The sequence below is a fragment of the Capra hircus genome, chromosome 17 (assembly GCF_001704415.2).
Source record: "Capra hircus breed San Clemente chromosome 17, ASM170441v1, whole genome shotgun sequence".
NCBI classification, from domain to species: domain Eukaryota; kingdom Metazoa; phylum Chordata; class Mammalia; order Artiodactyla; family Bovidae; genus Capra; species Capra hircus.
Genome location: NC_030824.1, coordinates 17,861,441 through 17,882,711, shown reverse-complemented (window position 1 = coordinate 17,882,711; position 21,271 = coordinate 17,861,441). Strand labels below are relative to the sequence as shown.

At 46.0% G+C, this 21,271-nt stretch overlaps 1 protein-coding gene across 1 annotated transcript in view; it reads right to left on the bottom strand.

Annotated features, from left to right (window-relative positions):
- Positions 339 to 21,271, bottom strand: part of WDR66 (WD repeat domain 66) — a 71,870-nt gene continuing 50,937 nt past the window's right edge. Inside the window, exons 18-22 of the mRNA XM_018061299.1 lie at positions 19,409 to 19,499; positions 19,046 to 19,189; positions 2,937 to 3,165; positions 1,789 to 1,890; positions 339 to 591 (exon numbers count right to left, since the gene is read on the bottom strand). Of these exons, the coding sequence (XP_017916788.1) occupies positions 455 to 591; positions 1,789 to 1,890; positions 2,937 to 3,165; positions 19,046 to 19,189; positions 19,409 to 19,499 (703 nt within the window). The 3' untranslated portion in view covers positions 339 to 454. The remainder of the gene's footprint in view (positions 592 to 1,788; positions 1,891 to 2,936; positions 3,166 to 19,045; positions 19,190 to 19,408; positions 19,500 to 21,271) is intronic.

Below are 21,271 nucleotides of genomic sequence, written 5' to 3'. Positions count from 1 at the left end.
ACCCCAGTCTAACAGCAGACTGGGATGATCTGGATCTGGCCACGTTAGGCTAAAGGTCCAGGTGCCACTCGAGACGATGGGAATCAGGCCACACGTGTCACGAGGAAGGACAGCTGCTGGCCGAGGCCCTCTCTGCCCCTGGGGACCACGCCACCGCCTCATCCTGGCAACCCTGCTCCAGGCAGCACTGGATCAGGCATGGGGATGGCAGTCGGGGTTTCCAGCCACCACGTCCATCCAACCCCCAGTGTTTTTCTTGTTTCCACCCACTTTTCTATTTTGGACAGAGTGGAATGTCCAATTCTGTGAAATCTGTTGCTTAACAGAAATATGCTTTTAATGTCTAAACGTTCTGAAGATTAGAGCAGGGGTAGGGAAATGCCAGAATAGTGGTACCTCTTGGCGGGGGGGGGAACCACACACACACACACACACACACAAAGTCCTTTGTGCTTCAGAAACTCTGCTCGGCTTCAGTGATCCTAGGATCTTGTCTAGAATCTTGGGAAACGGTTAAGCCAAGAATTTCAGTCGTGAATATTTCTGCAGTGATTTCGTCTGGAAGTTCTTCTTCTAAGCAAATTTCGGAACCTAACAAACAAGAGAAGAAAGCAAATGCCTTCATAATGATTAGGTTTCTAACTCAGAAGCATTTTCCAAAAAATATGAGGAACTGATACGAAAGAGAAGTGAGAGGCACTCTGTGCAGGGATTTGGCTCTGGCTCCTTGAGAAGTCCTGGGGTGGAAATCGGTCAAAATCCCTCCTTCGTGGTTTGGGTTTGGAGCACTCTTACCCAAATCTCTGCACACGTTATTGGAAAACCTCAACTATATGGCATCATTGATTTTACTGTTTTGAGACACTTAGGAATACTGTATCCATGTATGTGCGTGTGTGTGTGTGTGTGTGTGAAAATTACATTCTGAGATACCAAGTACACAAGGAATGGGGTGGAGGAGCTTGCAGGTTGGAAATGACAGATCAGACACTGGAGTCTAGAACTGTCTGAGTTAGGAACCCTGTTCAATTTGAAATTGGGAAAAGACAACAAAAGGAGAAGAAGGAAGCCCAGTGAGGGGTCTTTGCTCCTGACTTCTTGGGGGAGTGCAGCGGGGCAGCCCTCGGGGGTTGTCCACAGACATGTTCCAGCACACTCGGGCCAATGGACTAAAAGAAGGAGGTGGGAAATCCTCATATAGGAAAGAAGAAGAGGATGATCTTTTTTTGGCCACACCGCACACGTGTGGGATCTTAGTTCCCCGACCAGGGATTGAACCTGTGAGCCCTGCAGTGGAAGCACCAGGTCCTAACCACTGGTCCACTAGGGAAGTCCCCAGGAGGATTTCTAAAGACATTCAAGTTCTGGCAACTTGGGTTCGGGCTCCTGCTTGCCCCTGGTCCCTGACCCTCTTGTCCTCCAAGGCTCTCCTGACTATACCTCCCCTGAAATGACTTCCAAACTGTATTCTCAATTAGTGGCCAGTGTTCGCCTACCCTGGTTGAAAAGATGAGGACTGCGTCAGGGGAATAAAGGGAAAAACAAGGCCAGAAGACACGGGGGATGTCAGAGCCCGCGAACAAAAGCTTTCATCTCTTCAACGTGACCATCGCTCCCTGGTCCTTTCATAACTTATTCATGTTGGGTTCCCCACAGACCTGCTTTGTTGTGTGCGCGGTATGAAGGAGAGTGGCTGGCACCAGTCAGGAGACATAAATGCACTCAAGTCGACAACAAATTAGCGTGCCCTGGTTACGTGCCCAGACAGAGCCCACTCGCTAGTAGTACCTTTGACAGAGGAGGCTGCAGGCTCGGATTTCCAGCCCTCGGGATTCAGTCCAAACAGTGTGGCGAAGCAGTCCGTCATCTCCTCTTCCGTCATGTGCTCACCTGGGCATCGCAAAGCGAAAAGGAGGCGGTTCAGCTTGTGGGACTGAGCTTCCTATCAGAGCTTAGCATCATCTTTCTAAAGTCTTCCAGAGAATTATTCCACGGGTTTCTTTTTCTTAAGATACAAAAGCCACCTAGGAAGTCCTGTGTTACGGTCACATAGACTTCCTTATATGGCACTAAAAGTGGGGCTCCAACCTGGGGGACTGTTGGGGCTTGTGCAGATGGGGAACAGCTTTCTGATAAAGACTGCACTTGGCTTCATTTCAGGTTCCCTCATGTTAGAAACACCAGTTTTGCTGAGATGAAATGATCACCCAGAGAAAAAGGAAAAAAAAAATTTTCTTTTGGTCTTCTGGCTGTGCCACACAGCATGTGGCGTCTTATTTCTCTGACCAGGGACTGAACTCGTGCCCTCCACATTGGAAGTTCAAAGTCTCAACCACTGGACTGCCCAGGAAGTCCCTAAAAACGATTTTTTATTTTTTTTACTTTGGCGTGGTTTTATCTCACAGATGTAACCCAATCTCATGGTACCTCATCGTGAGGTTTGATGGCTGACACTTGTATTCCTGCTTTATGAGTGCTGTGCTAAATTGCTTCAGTCACGTCCGACTGTTTGCGACCCCATGACTGTAGCCTGCCAGGCTCCTCTGTCTATGAGATTCTCCAGGCAAGAATACTGGAGTCGGTTGCCATTCCCTCCTCCAGGGGATCTTCCCAACCCAGGGACTGGACCCATGTCTCTTCTGTCTTCTGCATTGGCAGACAGGTTCTTTACCCCTAGCGCCACCTGGGAAGCCCAAGGTGAGAGGAAGGCATCTAGGGCCCTGAATTGCGCACTCCCGGGAAGTTGGAACACATACTCCATCCTTCAGGTCCCTGCCATCCTTCCCTTTATCCCTTGTTTACCAGCCATGTGAGTCAGTAAGCAGCATCCTCAGGGCTGAAGCTCTGTCAAATCAAAGATGCGGGTGTCCCAGCTCAGTTCTCTCCAGTGGGATGGGCCCAAGGGTGTTACGAGACCTACCTATTTGTGTATTTACCTTTAGTTTGAAGCAGATTCAGAAAATCCTCTCTTTGAATAGCCTTCTCTCCCTTCGAATTGGTGAAACCAAGAATGTCAAAGCTCTGCTGGATGCCGCTCATGGTGTTACCGAAAGGTGGCCTATGATTGAGGTAGACTTTGAAGAAATCTGGTAAGTTGATTTTGTCGATGAGCTTTCCAGTGTCCACATACTCACTAAATCTGATTTCGTTAAACATATCTTCAATCTAGAAAAGAGGTTTGGGGGGAAAAAATGGACCACAGTAAGCAGATGGATTTCTAAGAACTGGAGCGTAACAGACAAATGTTCGTAGTTAGCTTAGAACATGTCTGCTATGGGTTGACTGTATCCTCCCGCCACCCCAACCCAAGAAAGACAGGTTGAAGTCCTAACTCCCCATCTCTCAGAATGTGACTTTATTTAGAAACAGGGTCATGGCAGATGTAACTAGTATGATGAGGTCAATACTGGAATAAAGTGGGCCTTTAATCCAATATGACCGGTGTTCTTGTATAGCAGTGGGGCAGGTGCAAGCTGGTAGTGGGCCTACTCAGCCATTGGTCGGTGCCACAGTGGGCCCCTCCCCAAGCAAGCAACCATTAGAGAGCAACTGTCAACGAGAAACAATTAGTGGTCCTGCTCAGTGATTGGTTGGCGCCACAGTGTGCCCCTCCCATCTTGTGTATAAAATGAGCTCGAACTGGGACTGAGGGGAGATGATTTTTTGAGATGCTAGTCTGCCATCTTCTTGGTCTGCTAGCTTTACGATTAAAATCGTTATTCCATGTTCCAACAACTCATCTCCCAATGTATTGGCCTGTTGTGTGGCAAGCAGAAGAAGCTTGGCTCAGTCACATTCTCATTAAAAGAGGAGAGAGACACTCAGGGCCAAGATGGACATATGATGGTGGAGGCAGAGGTTGGAATGATAACAGCTTAAGCCAAGGAAAGACAAGGACTGCTGGTAACCACAGAAACTAGAAGAGGCAGGGACGGAGAGCCTAACCCTTCACAGAGAGCCTAACCCTGCTTGACACCCTGATTTTGGATTTCCATGAGAGAATAAATTCCCATTGTGTGAAGCCACCCAGTTTTTGGTACTTTTTACAGCAGCTCTGATCCACTGTCCAACTGGCCAATACTATTAGCACTGGCATGAACAGTGTTTCATTTTATTACTTGTCACCTAAGTATCAAAGGTCTGTATAGTCAAAGCTATGGTTTTTCCAGTAGTCATGTACCGATGTGAGAGCTGGACAATAAAAAATGGCTGAGCACCAAAGAATCGATGCCTTTGAACTGAGGTATTGGAGAAGACTCTTGAGAGTCCCTTGGACTGCAAGGAGATCCAACCAGTCACTCCTAAAGGAAATCAACCCTGAATATGCACTGGAAGGACTGATGCTGAAGCTGAAGCTTCAATACTTTGGCCACCTGATATGAAGAACCGATTCATTGGAAAAGACCCTGATTCTGGGAAAGACTGAAGGCAGGAGGAGAAGGGGACGACTGAGGACGAGATGATTAGATGGCGTCACCGACTGGCCCCAGGAAATGGTGAAGAACAGAGAAACATGGTGTGTTGCAGTCCTTGGGGCTGCAAAGAGTCAGACATGACTGAGCGGCTGAACAACATCAAATCTTGCACTGTATTTGCTATGTCCCTGCTTGGACTGTGAAGAAGGCTGAGCGCCGAAGAACTGATGCTTTTGAACAGTGGTGTTGGAGAAGACTCTTGAGAGTCCCTTGGACTGCAAGGAGATCCAACCAGTCCATTCTGAAGGAGGTCAGCCCTGGGATTTCTTTGGAAGGAATGATGCTAAAGCTGAAACTCCAGTACTTTGGCCACCTCATGAGAAGAGTTGACTCATTGGAAAAGTCTCTGATGCTGGGAGGGATTGGGGGCAGGAGGAGAAGGGGACGACAGAGGATGAGATGGCTGGATGGCATCACGGACTCAATGGACATGAGTCTGAGTGAACTCCAGGAGTTGGTGATGGACAGGGAAGCCTGGCGTGCTGCGATTCATGGGGTTGCAAAGAGTCGGACACGACTGAGCGACTGAACTGAACTGAACTGAACTGCTTTGTGAAGAAGCTGTTTTGTGCCATGTGCTCAGCCATGTCCCACTCTTTGTGACCCCAGGGACTGTAGCCTGCCAGCTTCCTCTGTCCATGGACTTTTCAAGCAAGGATACTGGAGTGGGTTGCCATTTCCTCTTCGAGGGGATCTTCCTGACCCAGGGATCAAACCCATGTCTCATACGTGTCTCCTGCATTGCAGGTGGATTCTTTACCTGTTGAGCCATCAGGGAAGCTCACAGAATCCTGAATAATTTAGACATTAGTTTATATAAATAAGCAAATAATTCAGTGTGAAACTCAAAGACAGGACTGATCGCTTATGACAACTGCATTGTAGTTCTTTTTTCCTTTCTTTCTTTTCCGTGTTTATCCTGCAGTGTTTTATACACACAAAGATATTTTGTAACATACACACGACTTATGCGATATAATTTTTAAAATGAAGACCTAGGAAGCCATCATTCATTGAAAATATCAACACAGTTGACAAATATTGAGACTGACCATGAAAAAAAGACCCCAATTTTAAAAATCATGAATGAAAGAGGGAATGCAAGTATTGACACCAATCTTACAGAAATTAAAAGGCGTATGAGCAACTATATGCCAATAAATCAGATAACTTGGGAAAAATGAACAAATTCCTAGGAAGATACAAATGACCAAAACTGACTCAAGAAAAACTGGAAAATCTGAACAGACCTATAACAAGTAAATAGATGGAATTAGTAACTTTACAACTTCTGTGAAGAAAAACCAAGGACCAAATGATTTCATTGGTGAATATGTCTTCCTCCACATTGAGGGGTTTTGAATTTTATAGAGAAAGACAAGGAGAGAGAGAAAGAGAATAAGAGCCATAGAATAGTGGGAAATAATGGTTTCCCCCAGAACATAACTCTAACTTGGTCTGCAGGAATGAATTTGGAAGATAATCTGTATTTGTACACAATATTTACTGGTAGATAACCAATTTCTTCCTGTCCACTAAATAAATGTAGAGCAAAAACTGAAAGAAGCACCAGTTGGAAGCAATGTCAAATATCAGCCAGTCTGGAGCATCCCAGTGTCTTGGTCTTGTCTCAAGTATCAAGAAGAAAATACAAACTTCTTGCAGTCCACCCATCTTGATCATAATTACTGTGAAGGATCTGGAGCACTTTCTTTACACTTTTTCCCATGCATACAAAATACATGTGTCTATCTTTTTGCAAGTCTGGTTTGTGTATATATTCTTTTTGCATCCTGCTTTTTACACTGTATCTTAGTAATCACCTAATATTTTCAAAGAAGCCACATATTCTCAATGCAACACTCCCAGGAATGGTCTTTAGACATAACATCATTGGTTATGGATACAAATGAACCTTAATCATTACTATGTCAGCAGCTCTAACTGGTAACATTTTCATGTATAGCATTTATTGAGTTATATTATGTGTAACTGATGTTAAACTATGTATAATTTTCTATATAAGTAAAACTATATGGTAGCATATTATTTACAGATTGTACCATACAGATTTTTTTTTTCACTATTTATTTATTTGGCTGCCTTGGGTGTTAGTTGCAGCATGCGGGATATTCTCTTTCATTTCAGTGTGTGGGGTTCTCTCTAGCTCTGCCCCAGGGTCTCCAGAGTGAGCACGGGCTTCAGTAATTTAGGCATGTGGGCTCTCCAGCTGTGGCACATGGGCTCCAAAGCATGCAGGCTCAGTAGTTGCAGAGCACAGGCTTACTTGCCTCACAGGCCATTGGATCTTAGTTCCCTGACCAGGGATCGATAAGGAGTCCCCTGCATGGCAAGGTGACTTTTTAGCCACTGGACCACCAGGGAATTCCCTGCACCATATGATTTTAATAGTATGAGTATATGCATGTGCTACCACTTACTATGAGCCAGAGGAGACTGCGGCTAAAACTGCAATCTTTGATGACAGATCTCTATTCGAACCCTGGTGCTGCCATTTCCCACGTGACTTTGGGTGAGTAACGTGATGTTCCTTATCCTCAGTTTCCCTTTTTGAAAGGGCGGGTAATATGGTGAACAATTTGCAATAGAGCTGATCTGCAGCTTACTGTGACAGCGTATCTAAGTGTAGACATAATGCTTAAGACACAGTCAGCACTCAACAGCCATTTAGAGTTCTTGTGATTATGGTACTTTCTATGCCCTTGCTGATTACAATGCACACAATTATATCATTTATAAACATAGAAACTATAATGTAAATGATATGTGTACATTATAAACACAACATGTGATTTAAATTCAATTCAGAAATAGGACAGTAACTCAAAGATGACAGAAAGAAATCCCAAAGTGCCTGGAGTTATTCATACCCAGAGCATTCCAAAGATCTCAGGGAACATGCTAGGCACAAATCACTCTGTAGGTGATTCACCTCTTACCCTCTTTCCTTAAATGACTGATCAAAACTCACTGCTCAACAAGCAGAGAGCTGGCAGCTTTGGCATCATGACTTTCTTTCCCAAGCCTAGTTTGCAAGTGTTAGTTGAAGAGGCAGGTTCTGCTACGTGTCTGAACAAGGTTCACGCTTGGGAGAGGAACCCTGGAGCTAGAATGAAACACCACAGCCTTCCCAGGGCCCCCAGTGGGGGGCGGCGGAGGGGAGGAGCGGGAGCTCCCAAGGCCACCCAAAATGCTCTGGCTGGCTTCAACTTGGTCTTTTATTGGCATTCTCGTGCTGGGCTGTCATCTGCTAAGGCAGGGGTTCATTTGATTCACCCGGGAGCTTTAAACATTCTGAGGCCCAGGCCCCGTTCCCAGAGATCCTGATTTAATTGGTCAGGGGTGGAGTATGAGCAGTCATAGCTTAACAAAGCTCCCCAGGGGATATGAATGTGTGGCCAAGGTTGAGAAGTTATAGCTTTAGGGCAGGGGAACTCAAACTATATCAGGCATCAAGATGACTAGGAGGCCCTGTTAAAACACGGACTGTTGGTCACATCCCCAGGGTTTCTGATTCTGCAGGTCTGGGATGCGGGCCGAGAATCTGCTTCGCTTACAAATCCCCCTGTGAGGACTGTGCTGCTGGTGTTGGGGGCCACAGCTTTGAGAATTGGTTCTTACACCGTGGTGCTTGGCGGAGGCGATACTTGTGCCAAAAAGAAGCAGCACCAGCTCTTGTGACTTTCACTGAGGGTAATGATGGGTGGCAGCTGTGATGCATGGTCTAATTCTTCGGGTCTACATCTGTCTCCTCCATTAAGCTGTAGCAATGGCATTCATCTCTATTTCCACAGCAGCTTCCTCATTCAGAAGGCCCAGAGAAATGTTTACTGAATGAATGAATGAATGAAACACTGTGGGCACAATGTAAAAAGTTATGTTAAAACTTACAAAAGGCCTGGGACTTCCCTGGTGGTCCAGTGGTTAAGACTCCGAGCTTCCACTGCAGGGGATGCAGGTTCGATCCCTGGTCAGGGAACTAAGATCTTACCTGCCACGTGGTGCGACCAAAAAAATAAAAATAAAAATAAAAAATCTCACCAAAGGTGTATTTAGAATAACCGCTTACTGCCCTAGTTAGTTTAGTTCAATCTACTAGAAGTTACTGAGCATTTGGATTGGCACTGGCAAATGGAAGACTAGTCGTTTAATTATTACTAGGCGGCCCTGCATTTTAGGATTGTACAGTTAGCCGATCAGTCAGAAAAGGTTAAGCACCTACGAAGTGCCAGGCACTGGTCTGGGTCCTGTGAAGAAACACTTAGGGGACTACACATATACACATACACACACACACACATACACACACATACACACACATATACACACACACACTCACTCCAGCTAGAGTAAACTAACAGGGAGGCTCCATCACTGGCTGCTTGGCCCTGTGCCCACACCTGGGGGCTTTTCAAAACTATCCAGGCCCAGGCTCCACCCCGAAGTTCAACAGATTAGAGGCTGAGCCCAGGTATCAGTACTTTTTAAGTGCCCCCAAGTGATTTTAACATGGTTGGACTCCGTGGCTCTAAAAGATCTCAGTGCCTGAATGCAGGAGGTTGACATCCAGGGCTGGAGGAGTGTTCAGTAAGGGGGACTTGGGAAGACTGCCTCAGAAGAGGTGGGCCACTGAGGATCCAGGCAGTGGGAGGGGAGGGGAAGGCACTCTAGGCTGGGAAACAAGTGTGAGGAGGCGGGAAGCAAGGGAAGGGTGCCCACAAAACACTTCCAAAGCACCCTCTGTGTGTCTCCCATTGCTGCTATAACAAACGATTACACACCTAGCAGCTTGAAGCACACAGACTGACCTCACAGTTCTCAAGGCCACAAGTCTGAAAGGGGCTTGAAGGGCCAGAACCAAGGTGTTGTTGGTAGGGCAGCATCCCTTCTTCCTTCTTTCCTTTTCCAGCTTGTGGAGATAGCCTGCATTTCTAGGCTTGTGGCCCCCTCCCACCTTCAAAGCCTGCAAGCCCGTCACCCTTCTGAAGCTCTTCTTCTCTCACCGTGGTTCCTTCTTAAACTCTGGCCCTCCTGCCCCCCTCTTATTTATTTGACTGCTCTGGGCCTTAGTTATGTCATGCAAGATCTAGTTCCCCCACCAGGGATCAAACCCTGGCCCCCTGCATTGGGCGTGTGGAGTCTTGGCCATTGGACCCCCAGAAAAGTCCCCTGCCTCCCTCTTATAAAGACCCTTGTAGTTACACTGGGCCCACTGGGTGATCCAGGATAATCTCCTAATCTCCAGACCCTTGATACAATCATATGAGTGAAATCCCTTTTGCTGGGTAAGGTAGCATGTTCACAGGGAGTTACCCACCTATATTCTATGCCCCTCCATTCTAGGCACCACTCTGGGAATGCTGGACCCCAGGATCCCCTCCCTGGATAACCCAAGCCCATTCCTAGGGCCTGTGGGGGTCTTGTCCTGAAGTCGCCCGTCTGAGAGGAACCTAAAGTGGTGATGGTTGCGTGACTCTGTGAACATACTAAAAGCCGTTGACTTGCATACTTTAAAAGGGCGAATTATGTGATCTGTGATATAGCTCAATAAAGTTGTTTAAAAGGGGGAAAAATACAGAGTTCCCTGGTGGTCTAGTGGTTAGGAGTCTGTGTTTTCACTGCATGGTCAGAGGAGATCACGCAAGCCACACGGCATGGTGAAAAATAGTAATAATGATAAAAGGAGGGACCTCCCTGGTGGTCCAGTAAGAATCCACCTTCCAATGTAGGGGATGTGGGTGTGATCCCTGCATTGGATGTGGCTTGGGGATCTAAGATCCCACATGCCTTGGGACAACTAAGCCTGTGTTCCAACTACTGAGCACACGGGCCACAACTAAGACCTGATGCAACCAAATAAACAAATAAACATTTTTTAAAAAAGAAAAATAAAAGGAAGAAAAATAATACAGAGGTGAAGCAACGGCAAAGACAAGTAACAAGGCAAATAACATCAGTATTTTTGAAAATATATTTTTCACTATGACTATGATCTATTCTTTTATCATCCTTAAACCAGTCAAGATGACAACATGCTTGTAAAAAAATTCAAACACTGGAGATGCAAAGGATGGAAGTAAAGTGCGCTGTCATTCCTCATCCTGCAGCAATAACCAATGGTCGATGTCCTGACTTACAGGATTTCTTCCTCATTTGCAGTAAGAGGCACATGTCAAAATAGAATGTGGGGTCTGAGGCCAGCCTGCTGTGGTGCAGACCCCGGCCCTGCCCTCAGTAGCTCAGTGGCTGTGCGGGCTTCCTCCTCCCCCGAGGCCTTACTTTCCCTGTTGGTGAACGGAGATGATGAAAGCATTCCTTGCTGTGAGGACTGGACACCAGGGAGGCTGGCGTGGTGCTTGGTGCCCAGCGAGCGCTCAAGCGAGAAGAGCTGGTCGGCTGCTGCCACTGCCGGTGTTATTACACTATGACCAGCTGTGTTCTCTTTCAGTAGCCGCACAGCACTTCAGGATTTCTTTCTTTAGATGCTGTGAGTGCGGCAGACAGAAGTCCTGTCCTGATCTCTGTGGGGAGGCGCAGCGCTCCCTGGTGTGGGGTTCTCAGTGGACCAGGAAGGCCTCTCCACAACACTGATTATTGCTGCCGGATGAGGAATGATGGTGCATCGTTCCTCTCGCCTTCAGGATGGAAACGCCTCCTGGTATTTATGTCTCAGAGCAAACCCAGCACACCAAGGACCTCTCTTCAAAGGGCGCATTTCCAAACTCCCCTGGGGTCTTCGTCAGAGCAGAAACTACCCATGACCCCTCGCTCAGATTTCTCCTCCCTGTAGAGGGGCCACTGTACCACTTGGCTATGCTCCCTCCATCCCAGCTGGGACCGTGGTTTAGCCACAAAGATTAGTGCACAAGGCTTTGGGAGGATTTGTTCGTTTATCTTTCTGGGTTTTGTTCTGAATACAAAAGCAATACAAGCTACTGCCTGTAGTTAAGAAAAATTAAATTCTTCAGAAATGTATGTAAGATGCTCCCCTCTCCCTGGCAATTTACAACCAAACCATCTATTCAGGAGGGTGGATGCAACTAAATGGGAAGTTTTGACGTTTTTAGACCCTGGATATGGGCTTATGCTGCAGATTTGGAAATACAAGCCAAGAGTTGAGCTGGCATGGCCAGCAGAGGGAGAGGAAGGGTGCTGCTCGGGGAGGGAAGAGGGTAGCTAGGAAGCCCCCCAGAAGTGGTCATCAGGACTGGGAAGAAGGTCTAATTAGCAGGGGTTTTGGAGGGGGGCATGGTTTATTTTTTACTTTTTGGCTGCTCCACTCAGCATGTGGGATCTTAGTTCCCTGACCACGGATTGAACTCTTGCACCACCCCCACCCCACCCCCCACCCACCCGCATTGGAAGCAACTGCTGTGAAATGTGGTTACGCTTGAAACTTTCTGGCGATTCCCAGTTTTTCAGGAAAGTTGTCTTGCATGGATTGGGCTTTCTGCTTTTGTGGAAACGGAGGAAGGAGCTGAGTGTCGGGTCTGGAATGACCTGGAGTCTGCACACACACATGAGGGAGGGGCTGCGAGCCCAGGAGAGCAAGAGTCCCCAGGGCAGCCCCAAACTCTGATGGACCAGGGCCAGATTCCAGCTGGTACTGGAGGCCCCAGCTGACAGAAAGTGATGCACAGAAATTAAGGTTTAGAAGCCCTTATGAGTTCCATGCCTCAGAAGTCAGTGTCGCTAAGCGTCTGGAACAAGTTCTTTCAGTTTTTCTAGGTGTATACGAGATCTACGTTTTATTGTTAATGAAGGGAGGCCCTGCTTTACATACTGTTTTGCAACTTGCCTTTTGTCCTTCAGCAACAAAACCAGCACATTCTTTCTGAGTTAAGAATCACAGGTCGGCTTCCCTGGCTGTCCAGTGGTTAAGAATCCGCCTGCCAATACAGGGGACCGGGGTTCCATCCTTGCTCTGGGAAGATCCCGTGCACCACAAGTCCTGAGCCTGTGCTCTGCAACAAGAGAAGCCGCTAAAGGGAGACGCCTGCTCATCGCAACTAGAGAGCAGCCCCTGCTCACCGCAATGAGAGAAAGCCCACACGCAGTAATGAAAACCCAGCACAGCCAAAAATAAATAAATTTAAAAAAAAAGAATCATAGGTCAGTTTCACTGTTCAGTAACTACTAAGTATAGGTGTGTCTGGCTTGATTTATCCCATCTCCTGTCAACAGACGTTAACGTTCTTTTAATTTTTCATTATTATAAACTATCCTGCAGTAGTTGTAGCTCAGATGGTAAAGAATCTGCCTGCAATGCAGGAGACCTGGGTTCGATCCCTGGGTCAGGAAGATCCTCTGGAGAAGGGAATGGCAATCCACTCCAGTGTTCTTGCCTGGAGAATCCCATGGATAGAGGAGCCTGACAGGCTACCGTTCGTGGGGTCGCAGTGTCGGACACGACTGAGCGACTAACCCATTGCAGTAGTTGTATGTCACTGTTACCCTTGCCTGAATTTTTCTGTAGGATATATTCCTCAAAGTAGAATTGCTGGATCCAAAATGAGCATATTTAAAAAGCTAAGCGATTATTTATTTCGTCTCCAAATTCTACTAAACAAGGCTAAAGTTGCAGAATATACCAAATACTTATTAATTACTCTGAGATCAAATCATAAAGTCAGGGATTCTATCTTCCTCTTTGTCTTTGCAGTCAAACATGACTGGTGAGCATCATTCAATTATTCATTTATTCATTCAACCAAGATTTGCTGAGCATCCACCAATGTGAGCTCTTGTTGGGCCCATGCCTTTCTGCCAGGATTGGCCTTAATTGGCCTAAGAGGTCACACTGCTGTAAATTCACTGTGAAAACATCAAGAATGTATAACGCCTGGAAAGCTAAATAGGAACATAGCCACAAGGGACCAGGGAACACACGTGGCATGAAGCGAGGGCCGAGCCCAACAAGATATTCCAAAGACCCAGAAGAGGAAAGAATACACCTATAAAGATGGAAGACAAACCTTTCTCATGGGACTTTCTCGGTAGTCCTCTGGGCAAACTAAGCCTGCACGCATGACCACTGAGCCCACGTGCCTCAACTAGAGAGAAGCCGACGCAACCAGAAAAACACTTTCTTGTATGTGAAATCAGCTATACAGACTTGTGAAGGAACCCCAACTTAGGAACCCAAACCTAAGTTTGAGTTCCTTATACAACATCATAAACACTGCAGACCTTTCTTTTGAAAAATGAAAATTTGTAGGAGCAACCCACCCCCACCTCTTTGGCTGTGTTCTGCAGAAGATGGGTGGGGTTAGGGATCCTTTAGGGAGGGTTATATTCTTGTATAATTTGGCTTCAGTTTGCCACACTGATTAGATACATATTCCAAGGCAGTTTAAATGACATAAAGAAAAATATAAATAATGTCTAGCCTTGGGCGGGGTTGGGGGTGCTTAGTTTGAAACTCTAAGTCTTTCATGTAACCAAGTGCTGCAATATTCTATGAGCTGGGCCTACTTCTTCATGGAACTTCTCGGGGGAGGGGAAGCAGCTGCATCTCAGTAGGAAATGTTTCATGAACCAGGGTAAAGCCTGGGTCTAAAAGTTTCAAAGCCCCCAAAACATTTTTTTATTAAAATTGCTATAAATCTGATGAGAACAAGAGATCAAAAAGTTCTCCCCGAGGAGCTTCAGCAATAAACGCACTCCTCAATGAACACATCTGGATCGGGGCCTTCAGAGAACATGTCCAGAGAGTAAACGTGTTTTTTAAGTGGATGAAAAACCCTGGAGTCCAGGGGATTTATGAAGACACTGGGGCACCAGAACCCCTTTTGTGGCAGCTGGGGTGGGGGACTCATGCAAGAGCCAGCGACAAGTCGGCAGTGACCATTTTCATCTATTTTTGTTTCTATGTGGGTAAATGATATTCAGTATGACTTTATAACATTTGTGGCAGGCTAACCTTTTTTTCCTGGTATTTTTTTTGTGGTGGGGGGCACACCATGAGGCCTGTGGGAACTTAGTTCCTTGACCACGGATAGAAGCCCGGGCTCTCAGCAGCAAAAGTGCAGAGTCCTAACGTAACTGGGCCACCTGGAAATTCCCTCTGGGTACTTACTACTCATCAGCAAAAATTTCGATAGGTGATTAAGCTTTATTATTTTTGCCCAAAGATAGGACAATGGAGTGAGCCTTCAGTGATTACACTTCTTACTTCCAGAGTAAGCAGAAAAACCACAGTCCCTCTGTGCCACCCTTGAGTACTTTGCATGGCAGGTGGGTGATAGTCACAGAGGTTAAACATCCAGAATTCACTTCTTGACAAAACAGTACTGCAGAGGACACATTTACTTGAGCCCAGGGTTTAAAATCAAGAATCCCGAGTGGCAGGGACCTCGCTGGTGGTCCAGTAGTTAAGAGAGTCCACCTGCCAACGCAGGGGACATGGGTTTGATCCCTGATCCAGGAGGATCCCACATGCCGTGGAGCAACTGAGCCCATGCATGTCACAAGTACTGCACCAGTGCTCTAGAACTTGAGAGCTGCAAATACTGAGCCCACGTGGGGTAAATACTGAAGCCCATGTACCCTAGGGCCCATGCTCCTCAATAAGAGAAGCGTACGCACCACAACTAGATAAAAGCCTGCACACAGCCACGAAGACCCAGCACAGTCAAAACTAAGTAAATAAATTAAAACTTATATATATATATATATATATGTATATATATATATATAAAGAATCCGCCTTGCAGGTTTGATCCCTGGTCAGGGAACTAGATCCCACATGCTGCAACTAAAAGTTCTCACAAAGCAAATAAAGATCCCTTATGCCACAACTAAGACCCTATGCAGTCCAACACATAAATAAATGTTTTTTAAAAAATAATAATAAGCAAACAGAAGAAGGAGAAGAAAAAAATTTTTTTTGAAAAGGAAAATGCAGATCCTTAGGTTCCATGGAGATTCTGATTGGCTAGAGCTGGGATGGGGCCAGGGACTCTGATTTTTTAGTAAATGCTCCAGGTGATTCTATTGAACTTGCCAGCTTCAGAAATAGGGTTCTAGGCAATACGCTTTAGGAACACAGCTCTTAAAAAAACACTTTTATGTGGGTTGCACAAACTTTCTGGATAGTTTCCATTTCTGGCCACATACTTTTACAAAACGCACACTGGTCAAAAGACTTTAAAGGAGCTTAAAAGAGTCTCAGGTGTTTTTAAGGTGCTCATTCAAGACCCAACTTAGGTTTACAGGCTCTGAAAGTTCATTTCTCCAGACTCTATGTGGAGAATAAAAGCCATGTTCTAGTCACACTTGGAGAATTAAAAAAAGAGGTGACTCTGGGGAGGCCACTGAGGCCAAGGGAAATGACCAGGGTCATAGCTCACATCACTAAACTGTGCTCAGACACCTAAGGTGAACATCAAGTCTCAGCTGGGTTTCAGGAGTTATGTGTGATTGAGGGTGAGCCGTAAAAGGCTACATTTCTAGAAAACTATTTGGCAACTGGGCCTTAAAGTTCTGATCTGGTAATTCTGGTAATATTATCTGACCTGGTAATTCTAGTTCTAGGACTTTGACTGAGGAAAACAATCAAAGAAGTACAGAAACCATATGCAGAGATATTCATCATAGCCATGTCTCTGACAGCCTAAATACTTCACACAACCTATGTGTCATCAACTGAGGAATAGATCAACTGAATATATGGACTTAAGAAAGGATGTTGTCTATAACAGACCAAAAAGCTTATGCACAGGAGAAGAGATGACTGACAAAATGAAAAAGCAACCTATGGAATGGGAGAGAATATTTCCAAACCACACATCTGATAAGGGGTTGACACCTAAAATACATAAGGAACTCACAACCGATAGCAAAAAAACAAATAACCCATTTTAAAAATAGGCAGAAGACCCGAGGGGATATCTTTCTAAAGAAGATATTCAAATGATCAACAAGTACATGAAAAGATGCTCACATCACTAACCATTAGGAAAATGCAAATCAGAAGCACAATGAGTTATCACCTTGTATCTGTCAGAAGGGCTTTTATCAAAAAAAGAGAAAACCAATGCTCACAAGGATGTGAAGTTAAATGGGAATTCTTGTGCATTGTTGGTGGGAATGCATAAAGAAAATATGGGCTGTGTCTGTGTGCATGATGGAACATTACTGGGATATTATCCAGCCATAAACAAGAGGGAATTCTTGCCATTTATGACAATGTGGATGGACCTTGAGGGCATTATGCTGAGTGAAATGTCAAACAGAGGAAGACAAATACCGTATGATCTCAAATGGTATGTGAAATCTGAAAAAATAAAACAAAATCAAACTCATAGAAACAGAAGACAGATTGGCAGTTGCCAGGGGAAGAAGGTGGAGAGTAGGAGAAATGGGTGAAAAGTGGTTAAAGGATATAAACTCCCAGGTATAAACAAGTCCTGGGGTTAGAAGGTACTCCAGTTAACAATACAAAGGACTTCCCTGGTGGTCCAGTGGTTAAGAATCCACCTTCAATGCAGAGAACACGGTTTCAACCCTGGTCAGGGAGCCAGATCCCACATGCTGCAACTAAACACCCCACATGCCACTAAGACCCAGAGAAGCCAAATAAATAGGGAAGTAAATTTAAAAAAAAAACAGCGCTGTGTATTTGAAAGCTGCTAAAATAATAGATTTTAAAGTTCTCAACATACACAAAAGATTGTAACTCTGCAAGGTGATGGATGTGATATGTTAATTAACTGAGTGGTGGTGATCATTTTATAATATATATGTACATAAAATCACTACACTGAATACTTTAAACGAACACAATGTTATGTCAATCAGATCTTCATAAAGCCAGGGGTACAAAAACACATTATCAAGTAATTTTCACCACATGCTCACAAAACAAGAGTTCCTGAGAATGCTGCTGTGCACACACATGTACACACATACTCTGTAGAATGTTGAGACATGTGGCTTCCCTGGGGGCTCAGACGGTAAAGAACCCGCCTGCAATGTGGGAGACCTGGGTTCAATCCCTGGGTTGGGAAGATCCCCTGGAGGAGGGCATGGCCACCTACTCCGGTATTCTTGCCTGGAGAATCCCCATGGACAGAGGAGCCTGGTGGGCTGCAATCCATGGGGTAGAAAAGAGTCAGACACGACTGAGTAACTAAGCATGCATGTGTTTGTTGATATACACCTACATACACCATACAACAACAATTCTTTGTTTAAAAATTTATATATCTATATCCAAACAGAAAACAATAGATAGAAGTCCACCAAAATGTTAATAATGACTACCTCTGAGTCATTTCTCTTTTCTTCTTTACAGTTCTATTTTCTAAATCAAAGTTATAAAATTAAGCTATATCCTTTAAAAATCAAGTTTTCAGAGAACTGTTAATCTGTTCATGAAATGGGAAATGTGTATGACAATACCAAGTGAAAATATAGGATGAAAGTATATATCCAATGTGGTACCCATTTGTTTTTAAACATTATGTATACATGCATTATATATAAATCAATCCAGGAAGATACCAATAACTGAAGTTTCCATGTAGAGGAATTACAAGGAATTATGTTCATTTCACTTGTGTGTCTTTTCCAAATTTTCTACAATGAGAATGTGTTAGCATTTTAAGTCAGAAAGAAAACCCAGTCAATTGCGTGTTTTTTTGTTTTTTTGTTTTCTTTTTGGCTGTTCCTTGTGGCATGCAGGATCTTAGTTCCCCGGGTGATGGAACTCAAGCCCCCTGCAGTGGCAGTATGGAGTCTTAACCACTGGACTGCCAGGGATATTCCAATCAGTTGCATTTTAAGCCACAGTTTCCATGAGGAACACTTCCTCTGGTCATTGTTGGGAGCCCCTTGCATTTGGGGGTGAGCTGTGAGGTGCCAAGGAAGTGCTGTATCTCCTGAGCTCCATCCCCAGCCTGGGATGAGTAGCCACCTCAAGGGCAGCCCATTCACACAGGCCAGGTGAACTGCAGCTACACAGGGAAATGATCACAACAGTGAACAGCTACTGAGATCTTTCTATGCAGCCTACTCTGTGCCAAGCGCTGTGCAGGCATCACCTCCCTGAACCCCATGAGGCTGGTCCTCATGCATCGAGGGGCCTTCTGTCTAATTCCAAAAAGGTGGCGCTAGTGGTAAAGAACCCGCCTGCCAGTGCAGGAGGAGGTAAGAGACACAAGCTGGATCCCTGGATCGGTAAGATCCCCTGGAGGAGGGCATGGCAACCCACTCCAGTATTCTTGCCTGGAGAATCCCCATGGACAGAGAAGCCTGGCAGGCTACAGTCCATGGGGTTGCAGAGAGTCGGACGCGACTGAAGTGACTTAGCAGGCATGCATGCTCTCACCAACCATATCAAACTCTGGCAAGGAATCCGCCTGACAGGGGTATCTTTACGGTAAGTCTGTTTCTAAGCAATGCCTCAGCTATGCCCAGAACCTCCTTTCTGATCCATTTATGTAAGAATGGTGTTAGATTTTTACTTTGGCCTATGATGACGGCTCCCTGAGGTCGTTTTTTTATAAATAACACATCCTGCCTGCGCTTGTTTTCCCTCTACCTACCTCTCCTTCCGATGGGTAAAAGCCAATTGCTCTCATGACAAAAGGAAGCTCCGACAGGCAGATGTGTTCCGACACCTTTCTGGTCTCCATTGTATCGATACCTTGACTACGGAGCTGAGAATAGTAAAAATAGTCTTCCAGCTCCTACGTGGAAATAAAGTGGAAACACAACATGCATTTTTGGCTTCAGTCTGAACCAGCCATTAAGACTTCAAGGGCATTTTCTAGAAAGTACATTTTGAGCTCAGTGGGGAAAAGAGCTTTGGGAAAAATTTTAAAAAGCAAGAAGGTTAACCCCAGGCACATTTGTTTTACAAACTTAACTAGATGTTACGGGGAAGTGTTTATTCTGAGGACAATTACCCTGTAGAATTTTCCTTCCCTGCCACCAGACACCAGACCGTAGAACGGGGTCAGGTCTTCGCCCCCGAGAGAAACCGCTGCCTCCAGGGCACTAGAACAATAAAAGAAACATCGCTATTAGAGAGCACTCAGGCGGGAACATGATGGCCCACAAGTCCTGCAGGCTGCAGACCTCTGAAGGGTATTACAGATACAACTAGGGTCTCTGTAAACTTGCTAAGCAAATTCCCTCCAATATGAAGCTGCATATGGAAAATTCAATTTTAAGTGTGGAACCCGGTGGCTCAGGCCCCTGTCTTAAAGATGGTGATGCTCTCTTTCGGATGACAGGACAGGCGCCTGGCAATCTGTCTGCAGTCTTTGGGGAAATCCTCTGGAGGGAGAGGAGGGTCCCCATGTGCTGAGCCCATGGACCGCCCCCAGCAGAGCGACCGTGCTGTAACCTTAGATCTGCGTGTGACCAGAGCCAGGGGAATGGGATGTGGCACTGGTGGACGGCCAGCGCTAATTGCTTCCATAAAAACTCAGGAGGCCACAAGGGACCCACGCTGGTCAGATAAAAATAACCCTCTGCTCTCTAACACAGGGTCAGATGTTTCCAAAAATAGGCCCTTTAAGTTGTAAGAAAACCTACTTTTTATGTGAGGCTGACTCTGTCTCATACAAAATGCTAATAATATAAAATCATTTTAATAATCCACTGACTGGATTTCTGCTCATCAGACCACTAGCTTATTTGGAGGATGATTAAGACACACTTTGTAGAGACTATGGTGGGGAAGTGGTTAAGTATACCGAATCTGGAGTGAAAGGGACCTGCCTGTGAGCCCTGGCTCTGCCTCCAGAGAGCAGGGTGATCATGGGCAAGTGACTTTACTACTCGGGGCCTCAGTTTCCTATTCTGAAAAATGGGAATAATTACAGGGTCTGCCTCACGAGACAGCTGTGAAAATTAAAGTGAATGCACATAAAGAATTGGACACGAAGCCCTTTGTTCTTCTCCTATGATGAATCTTTGTTGAGGTGTGGAATTGAATCAGGAAGATAACATGTGAATCCACAGGCTCACCACCTCACTCCATGGCTGGGGCAGTCCCTGAGCCCCTTGGAGCGAGTTTCCAGACCTGTACAACGGGGTTGTCAACAGTCCTTATGTCGTTGGATAGCTGTGAGGATAAATCAGGCAATGCATGGAAAGCACGGGACCCAGGGCCTGGCCCAGGGTTATTAGTACTGTTGACCTGGGTCAACACCTCCACCGTTCCTGCAGGAGTCAGCCACCAAACAGTCCTCAGTTCTCAGTCAGGACCCCGCACAAGCCCCACCCAAGCAGGCTGCTGGTGGTCTGTGGAGCTGGTGTACTCTCCAGGTGGGCCTGGGCTCCAGGTGGGCCTGAGGCCCGTCTCCAGCTGGGCTCAGCCGTCACCCAATTCTTGGCTCTGACGTTAGCTATCGAGGCAGGAGTCTGGCTAAGAGGGTGCCTGCTCTGAGGCTCCCAGGCCAGCCTCAAGCCCAATCCCAACAGGCACTGTGGGCAGAGAGGCCACCGTTAGCCGCGTGGTTCTGAAGCAGGGCCAGTTTAAAGGCCCGATGTGACATGGAGGAGCCTGTCAGTACCAGGAAAGCCCCAGGGAGCAGGCTCACAGAGCTCTGGATCCTATGGGAGCAGCCCTCCACTGGTCAGAGCTGCAATATGCTCCTGGCTCCGCCACCGTCACCTGACGGGAGAGCCAGCGGGACTGACTGGGCTTGTTCCACCAGAGCTGGGGGATGAGCCTTCCCTCAGCTGTGGTGTGAAATCTAGGAACCATCAGAGGCCATGTTTCCACCGAGTGATGAAACCTGCCTTGGCAGAGTGACAGC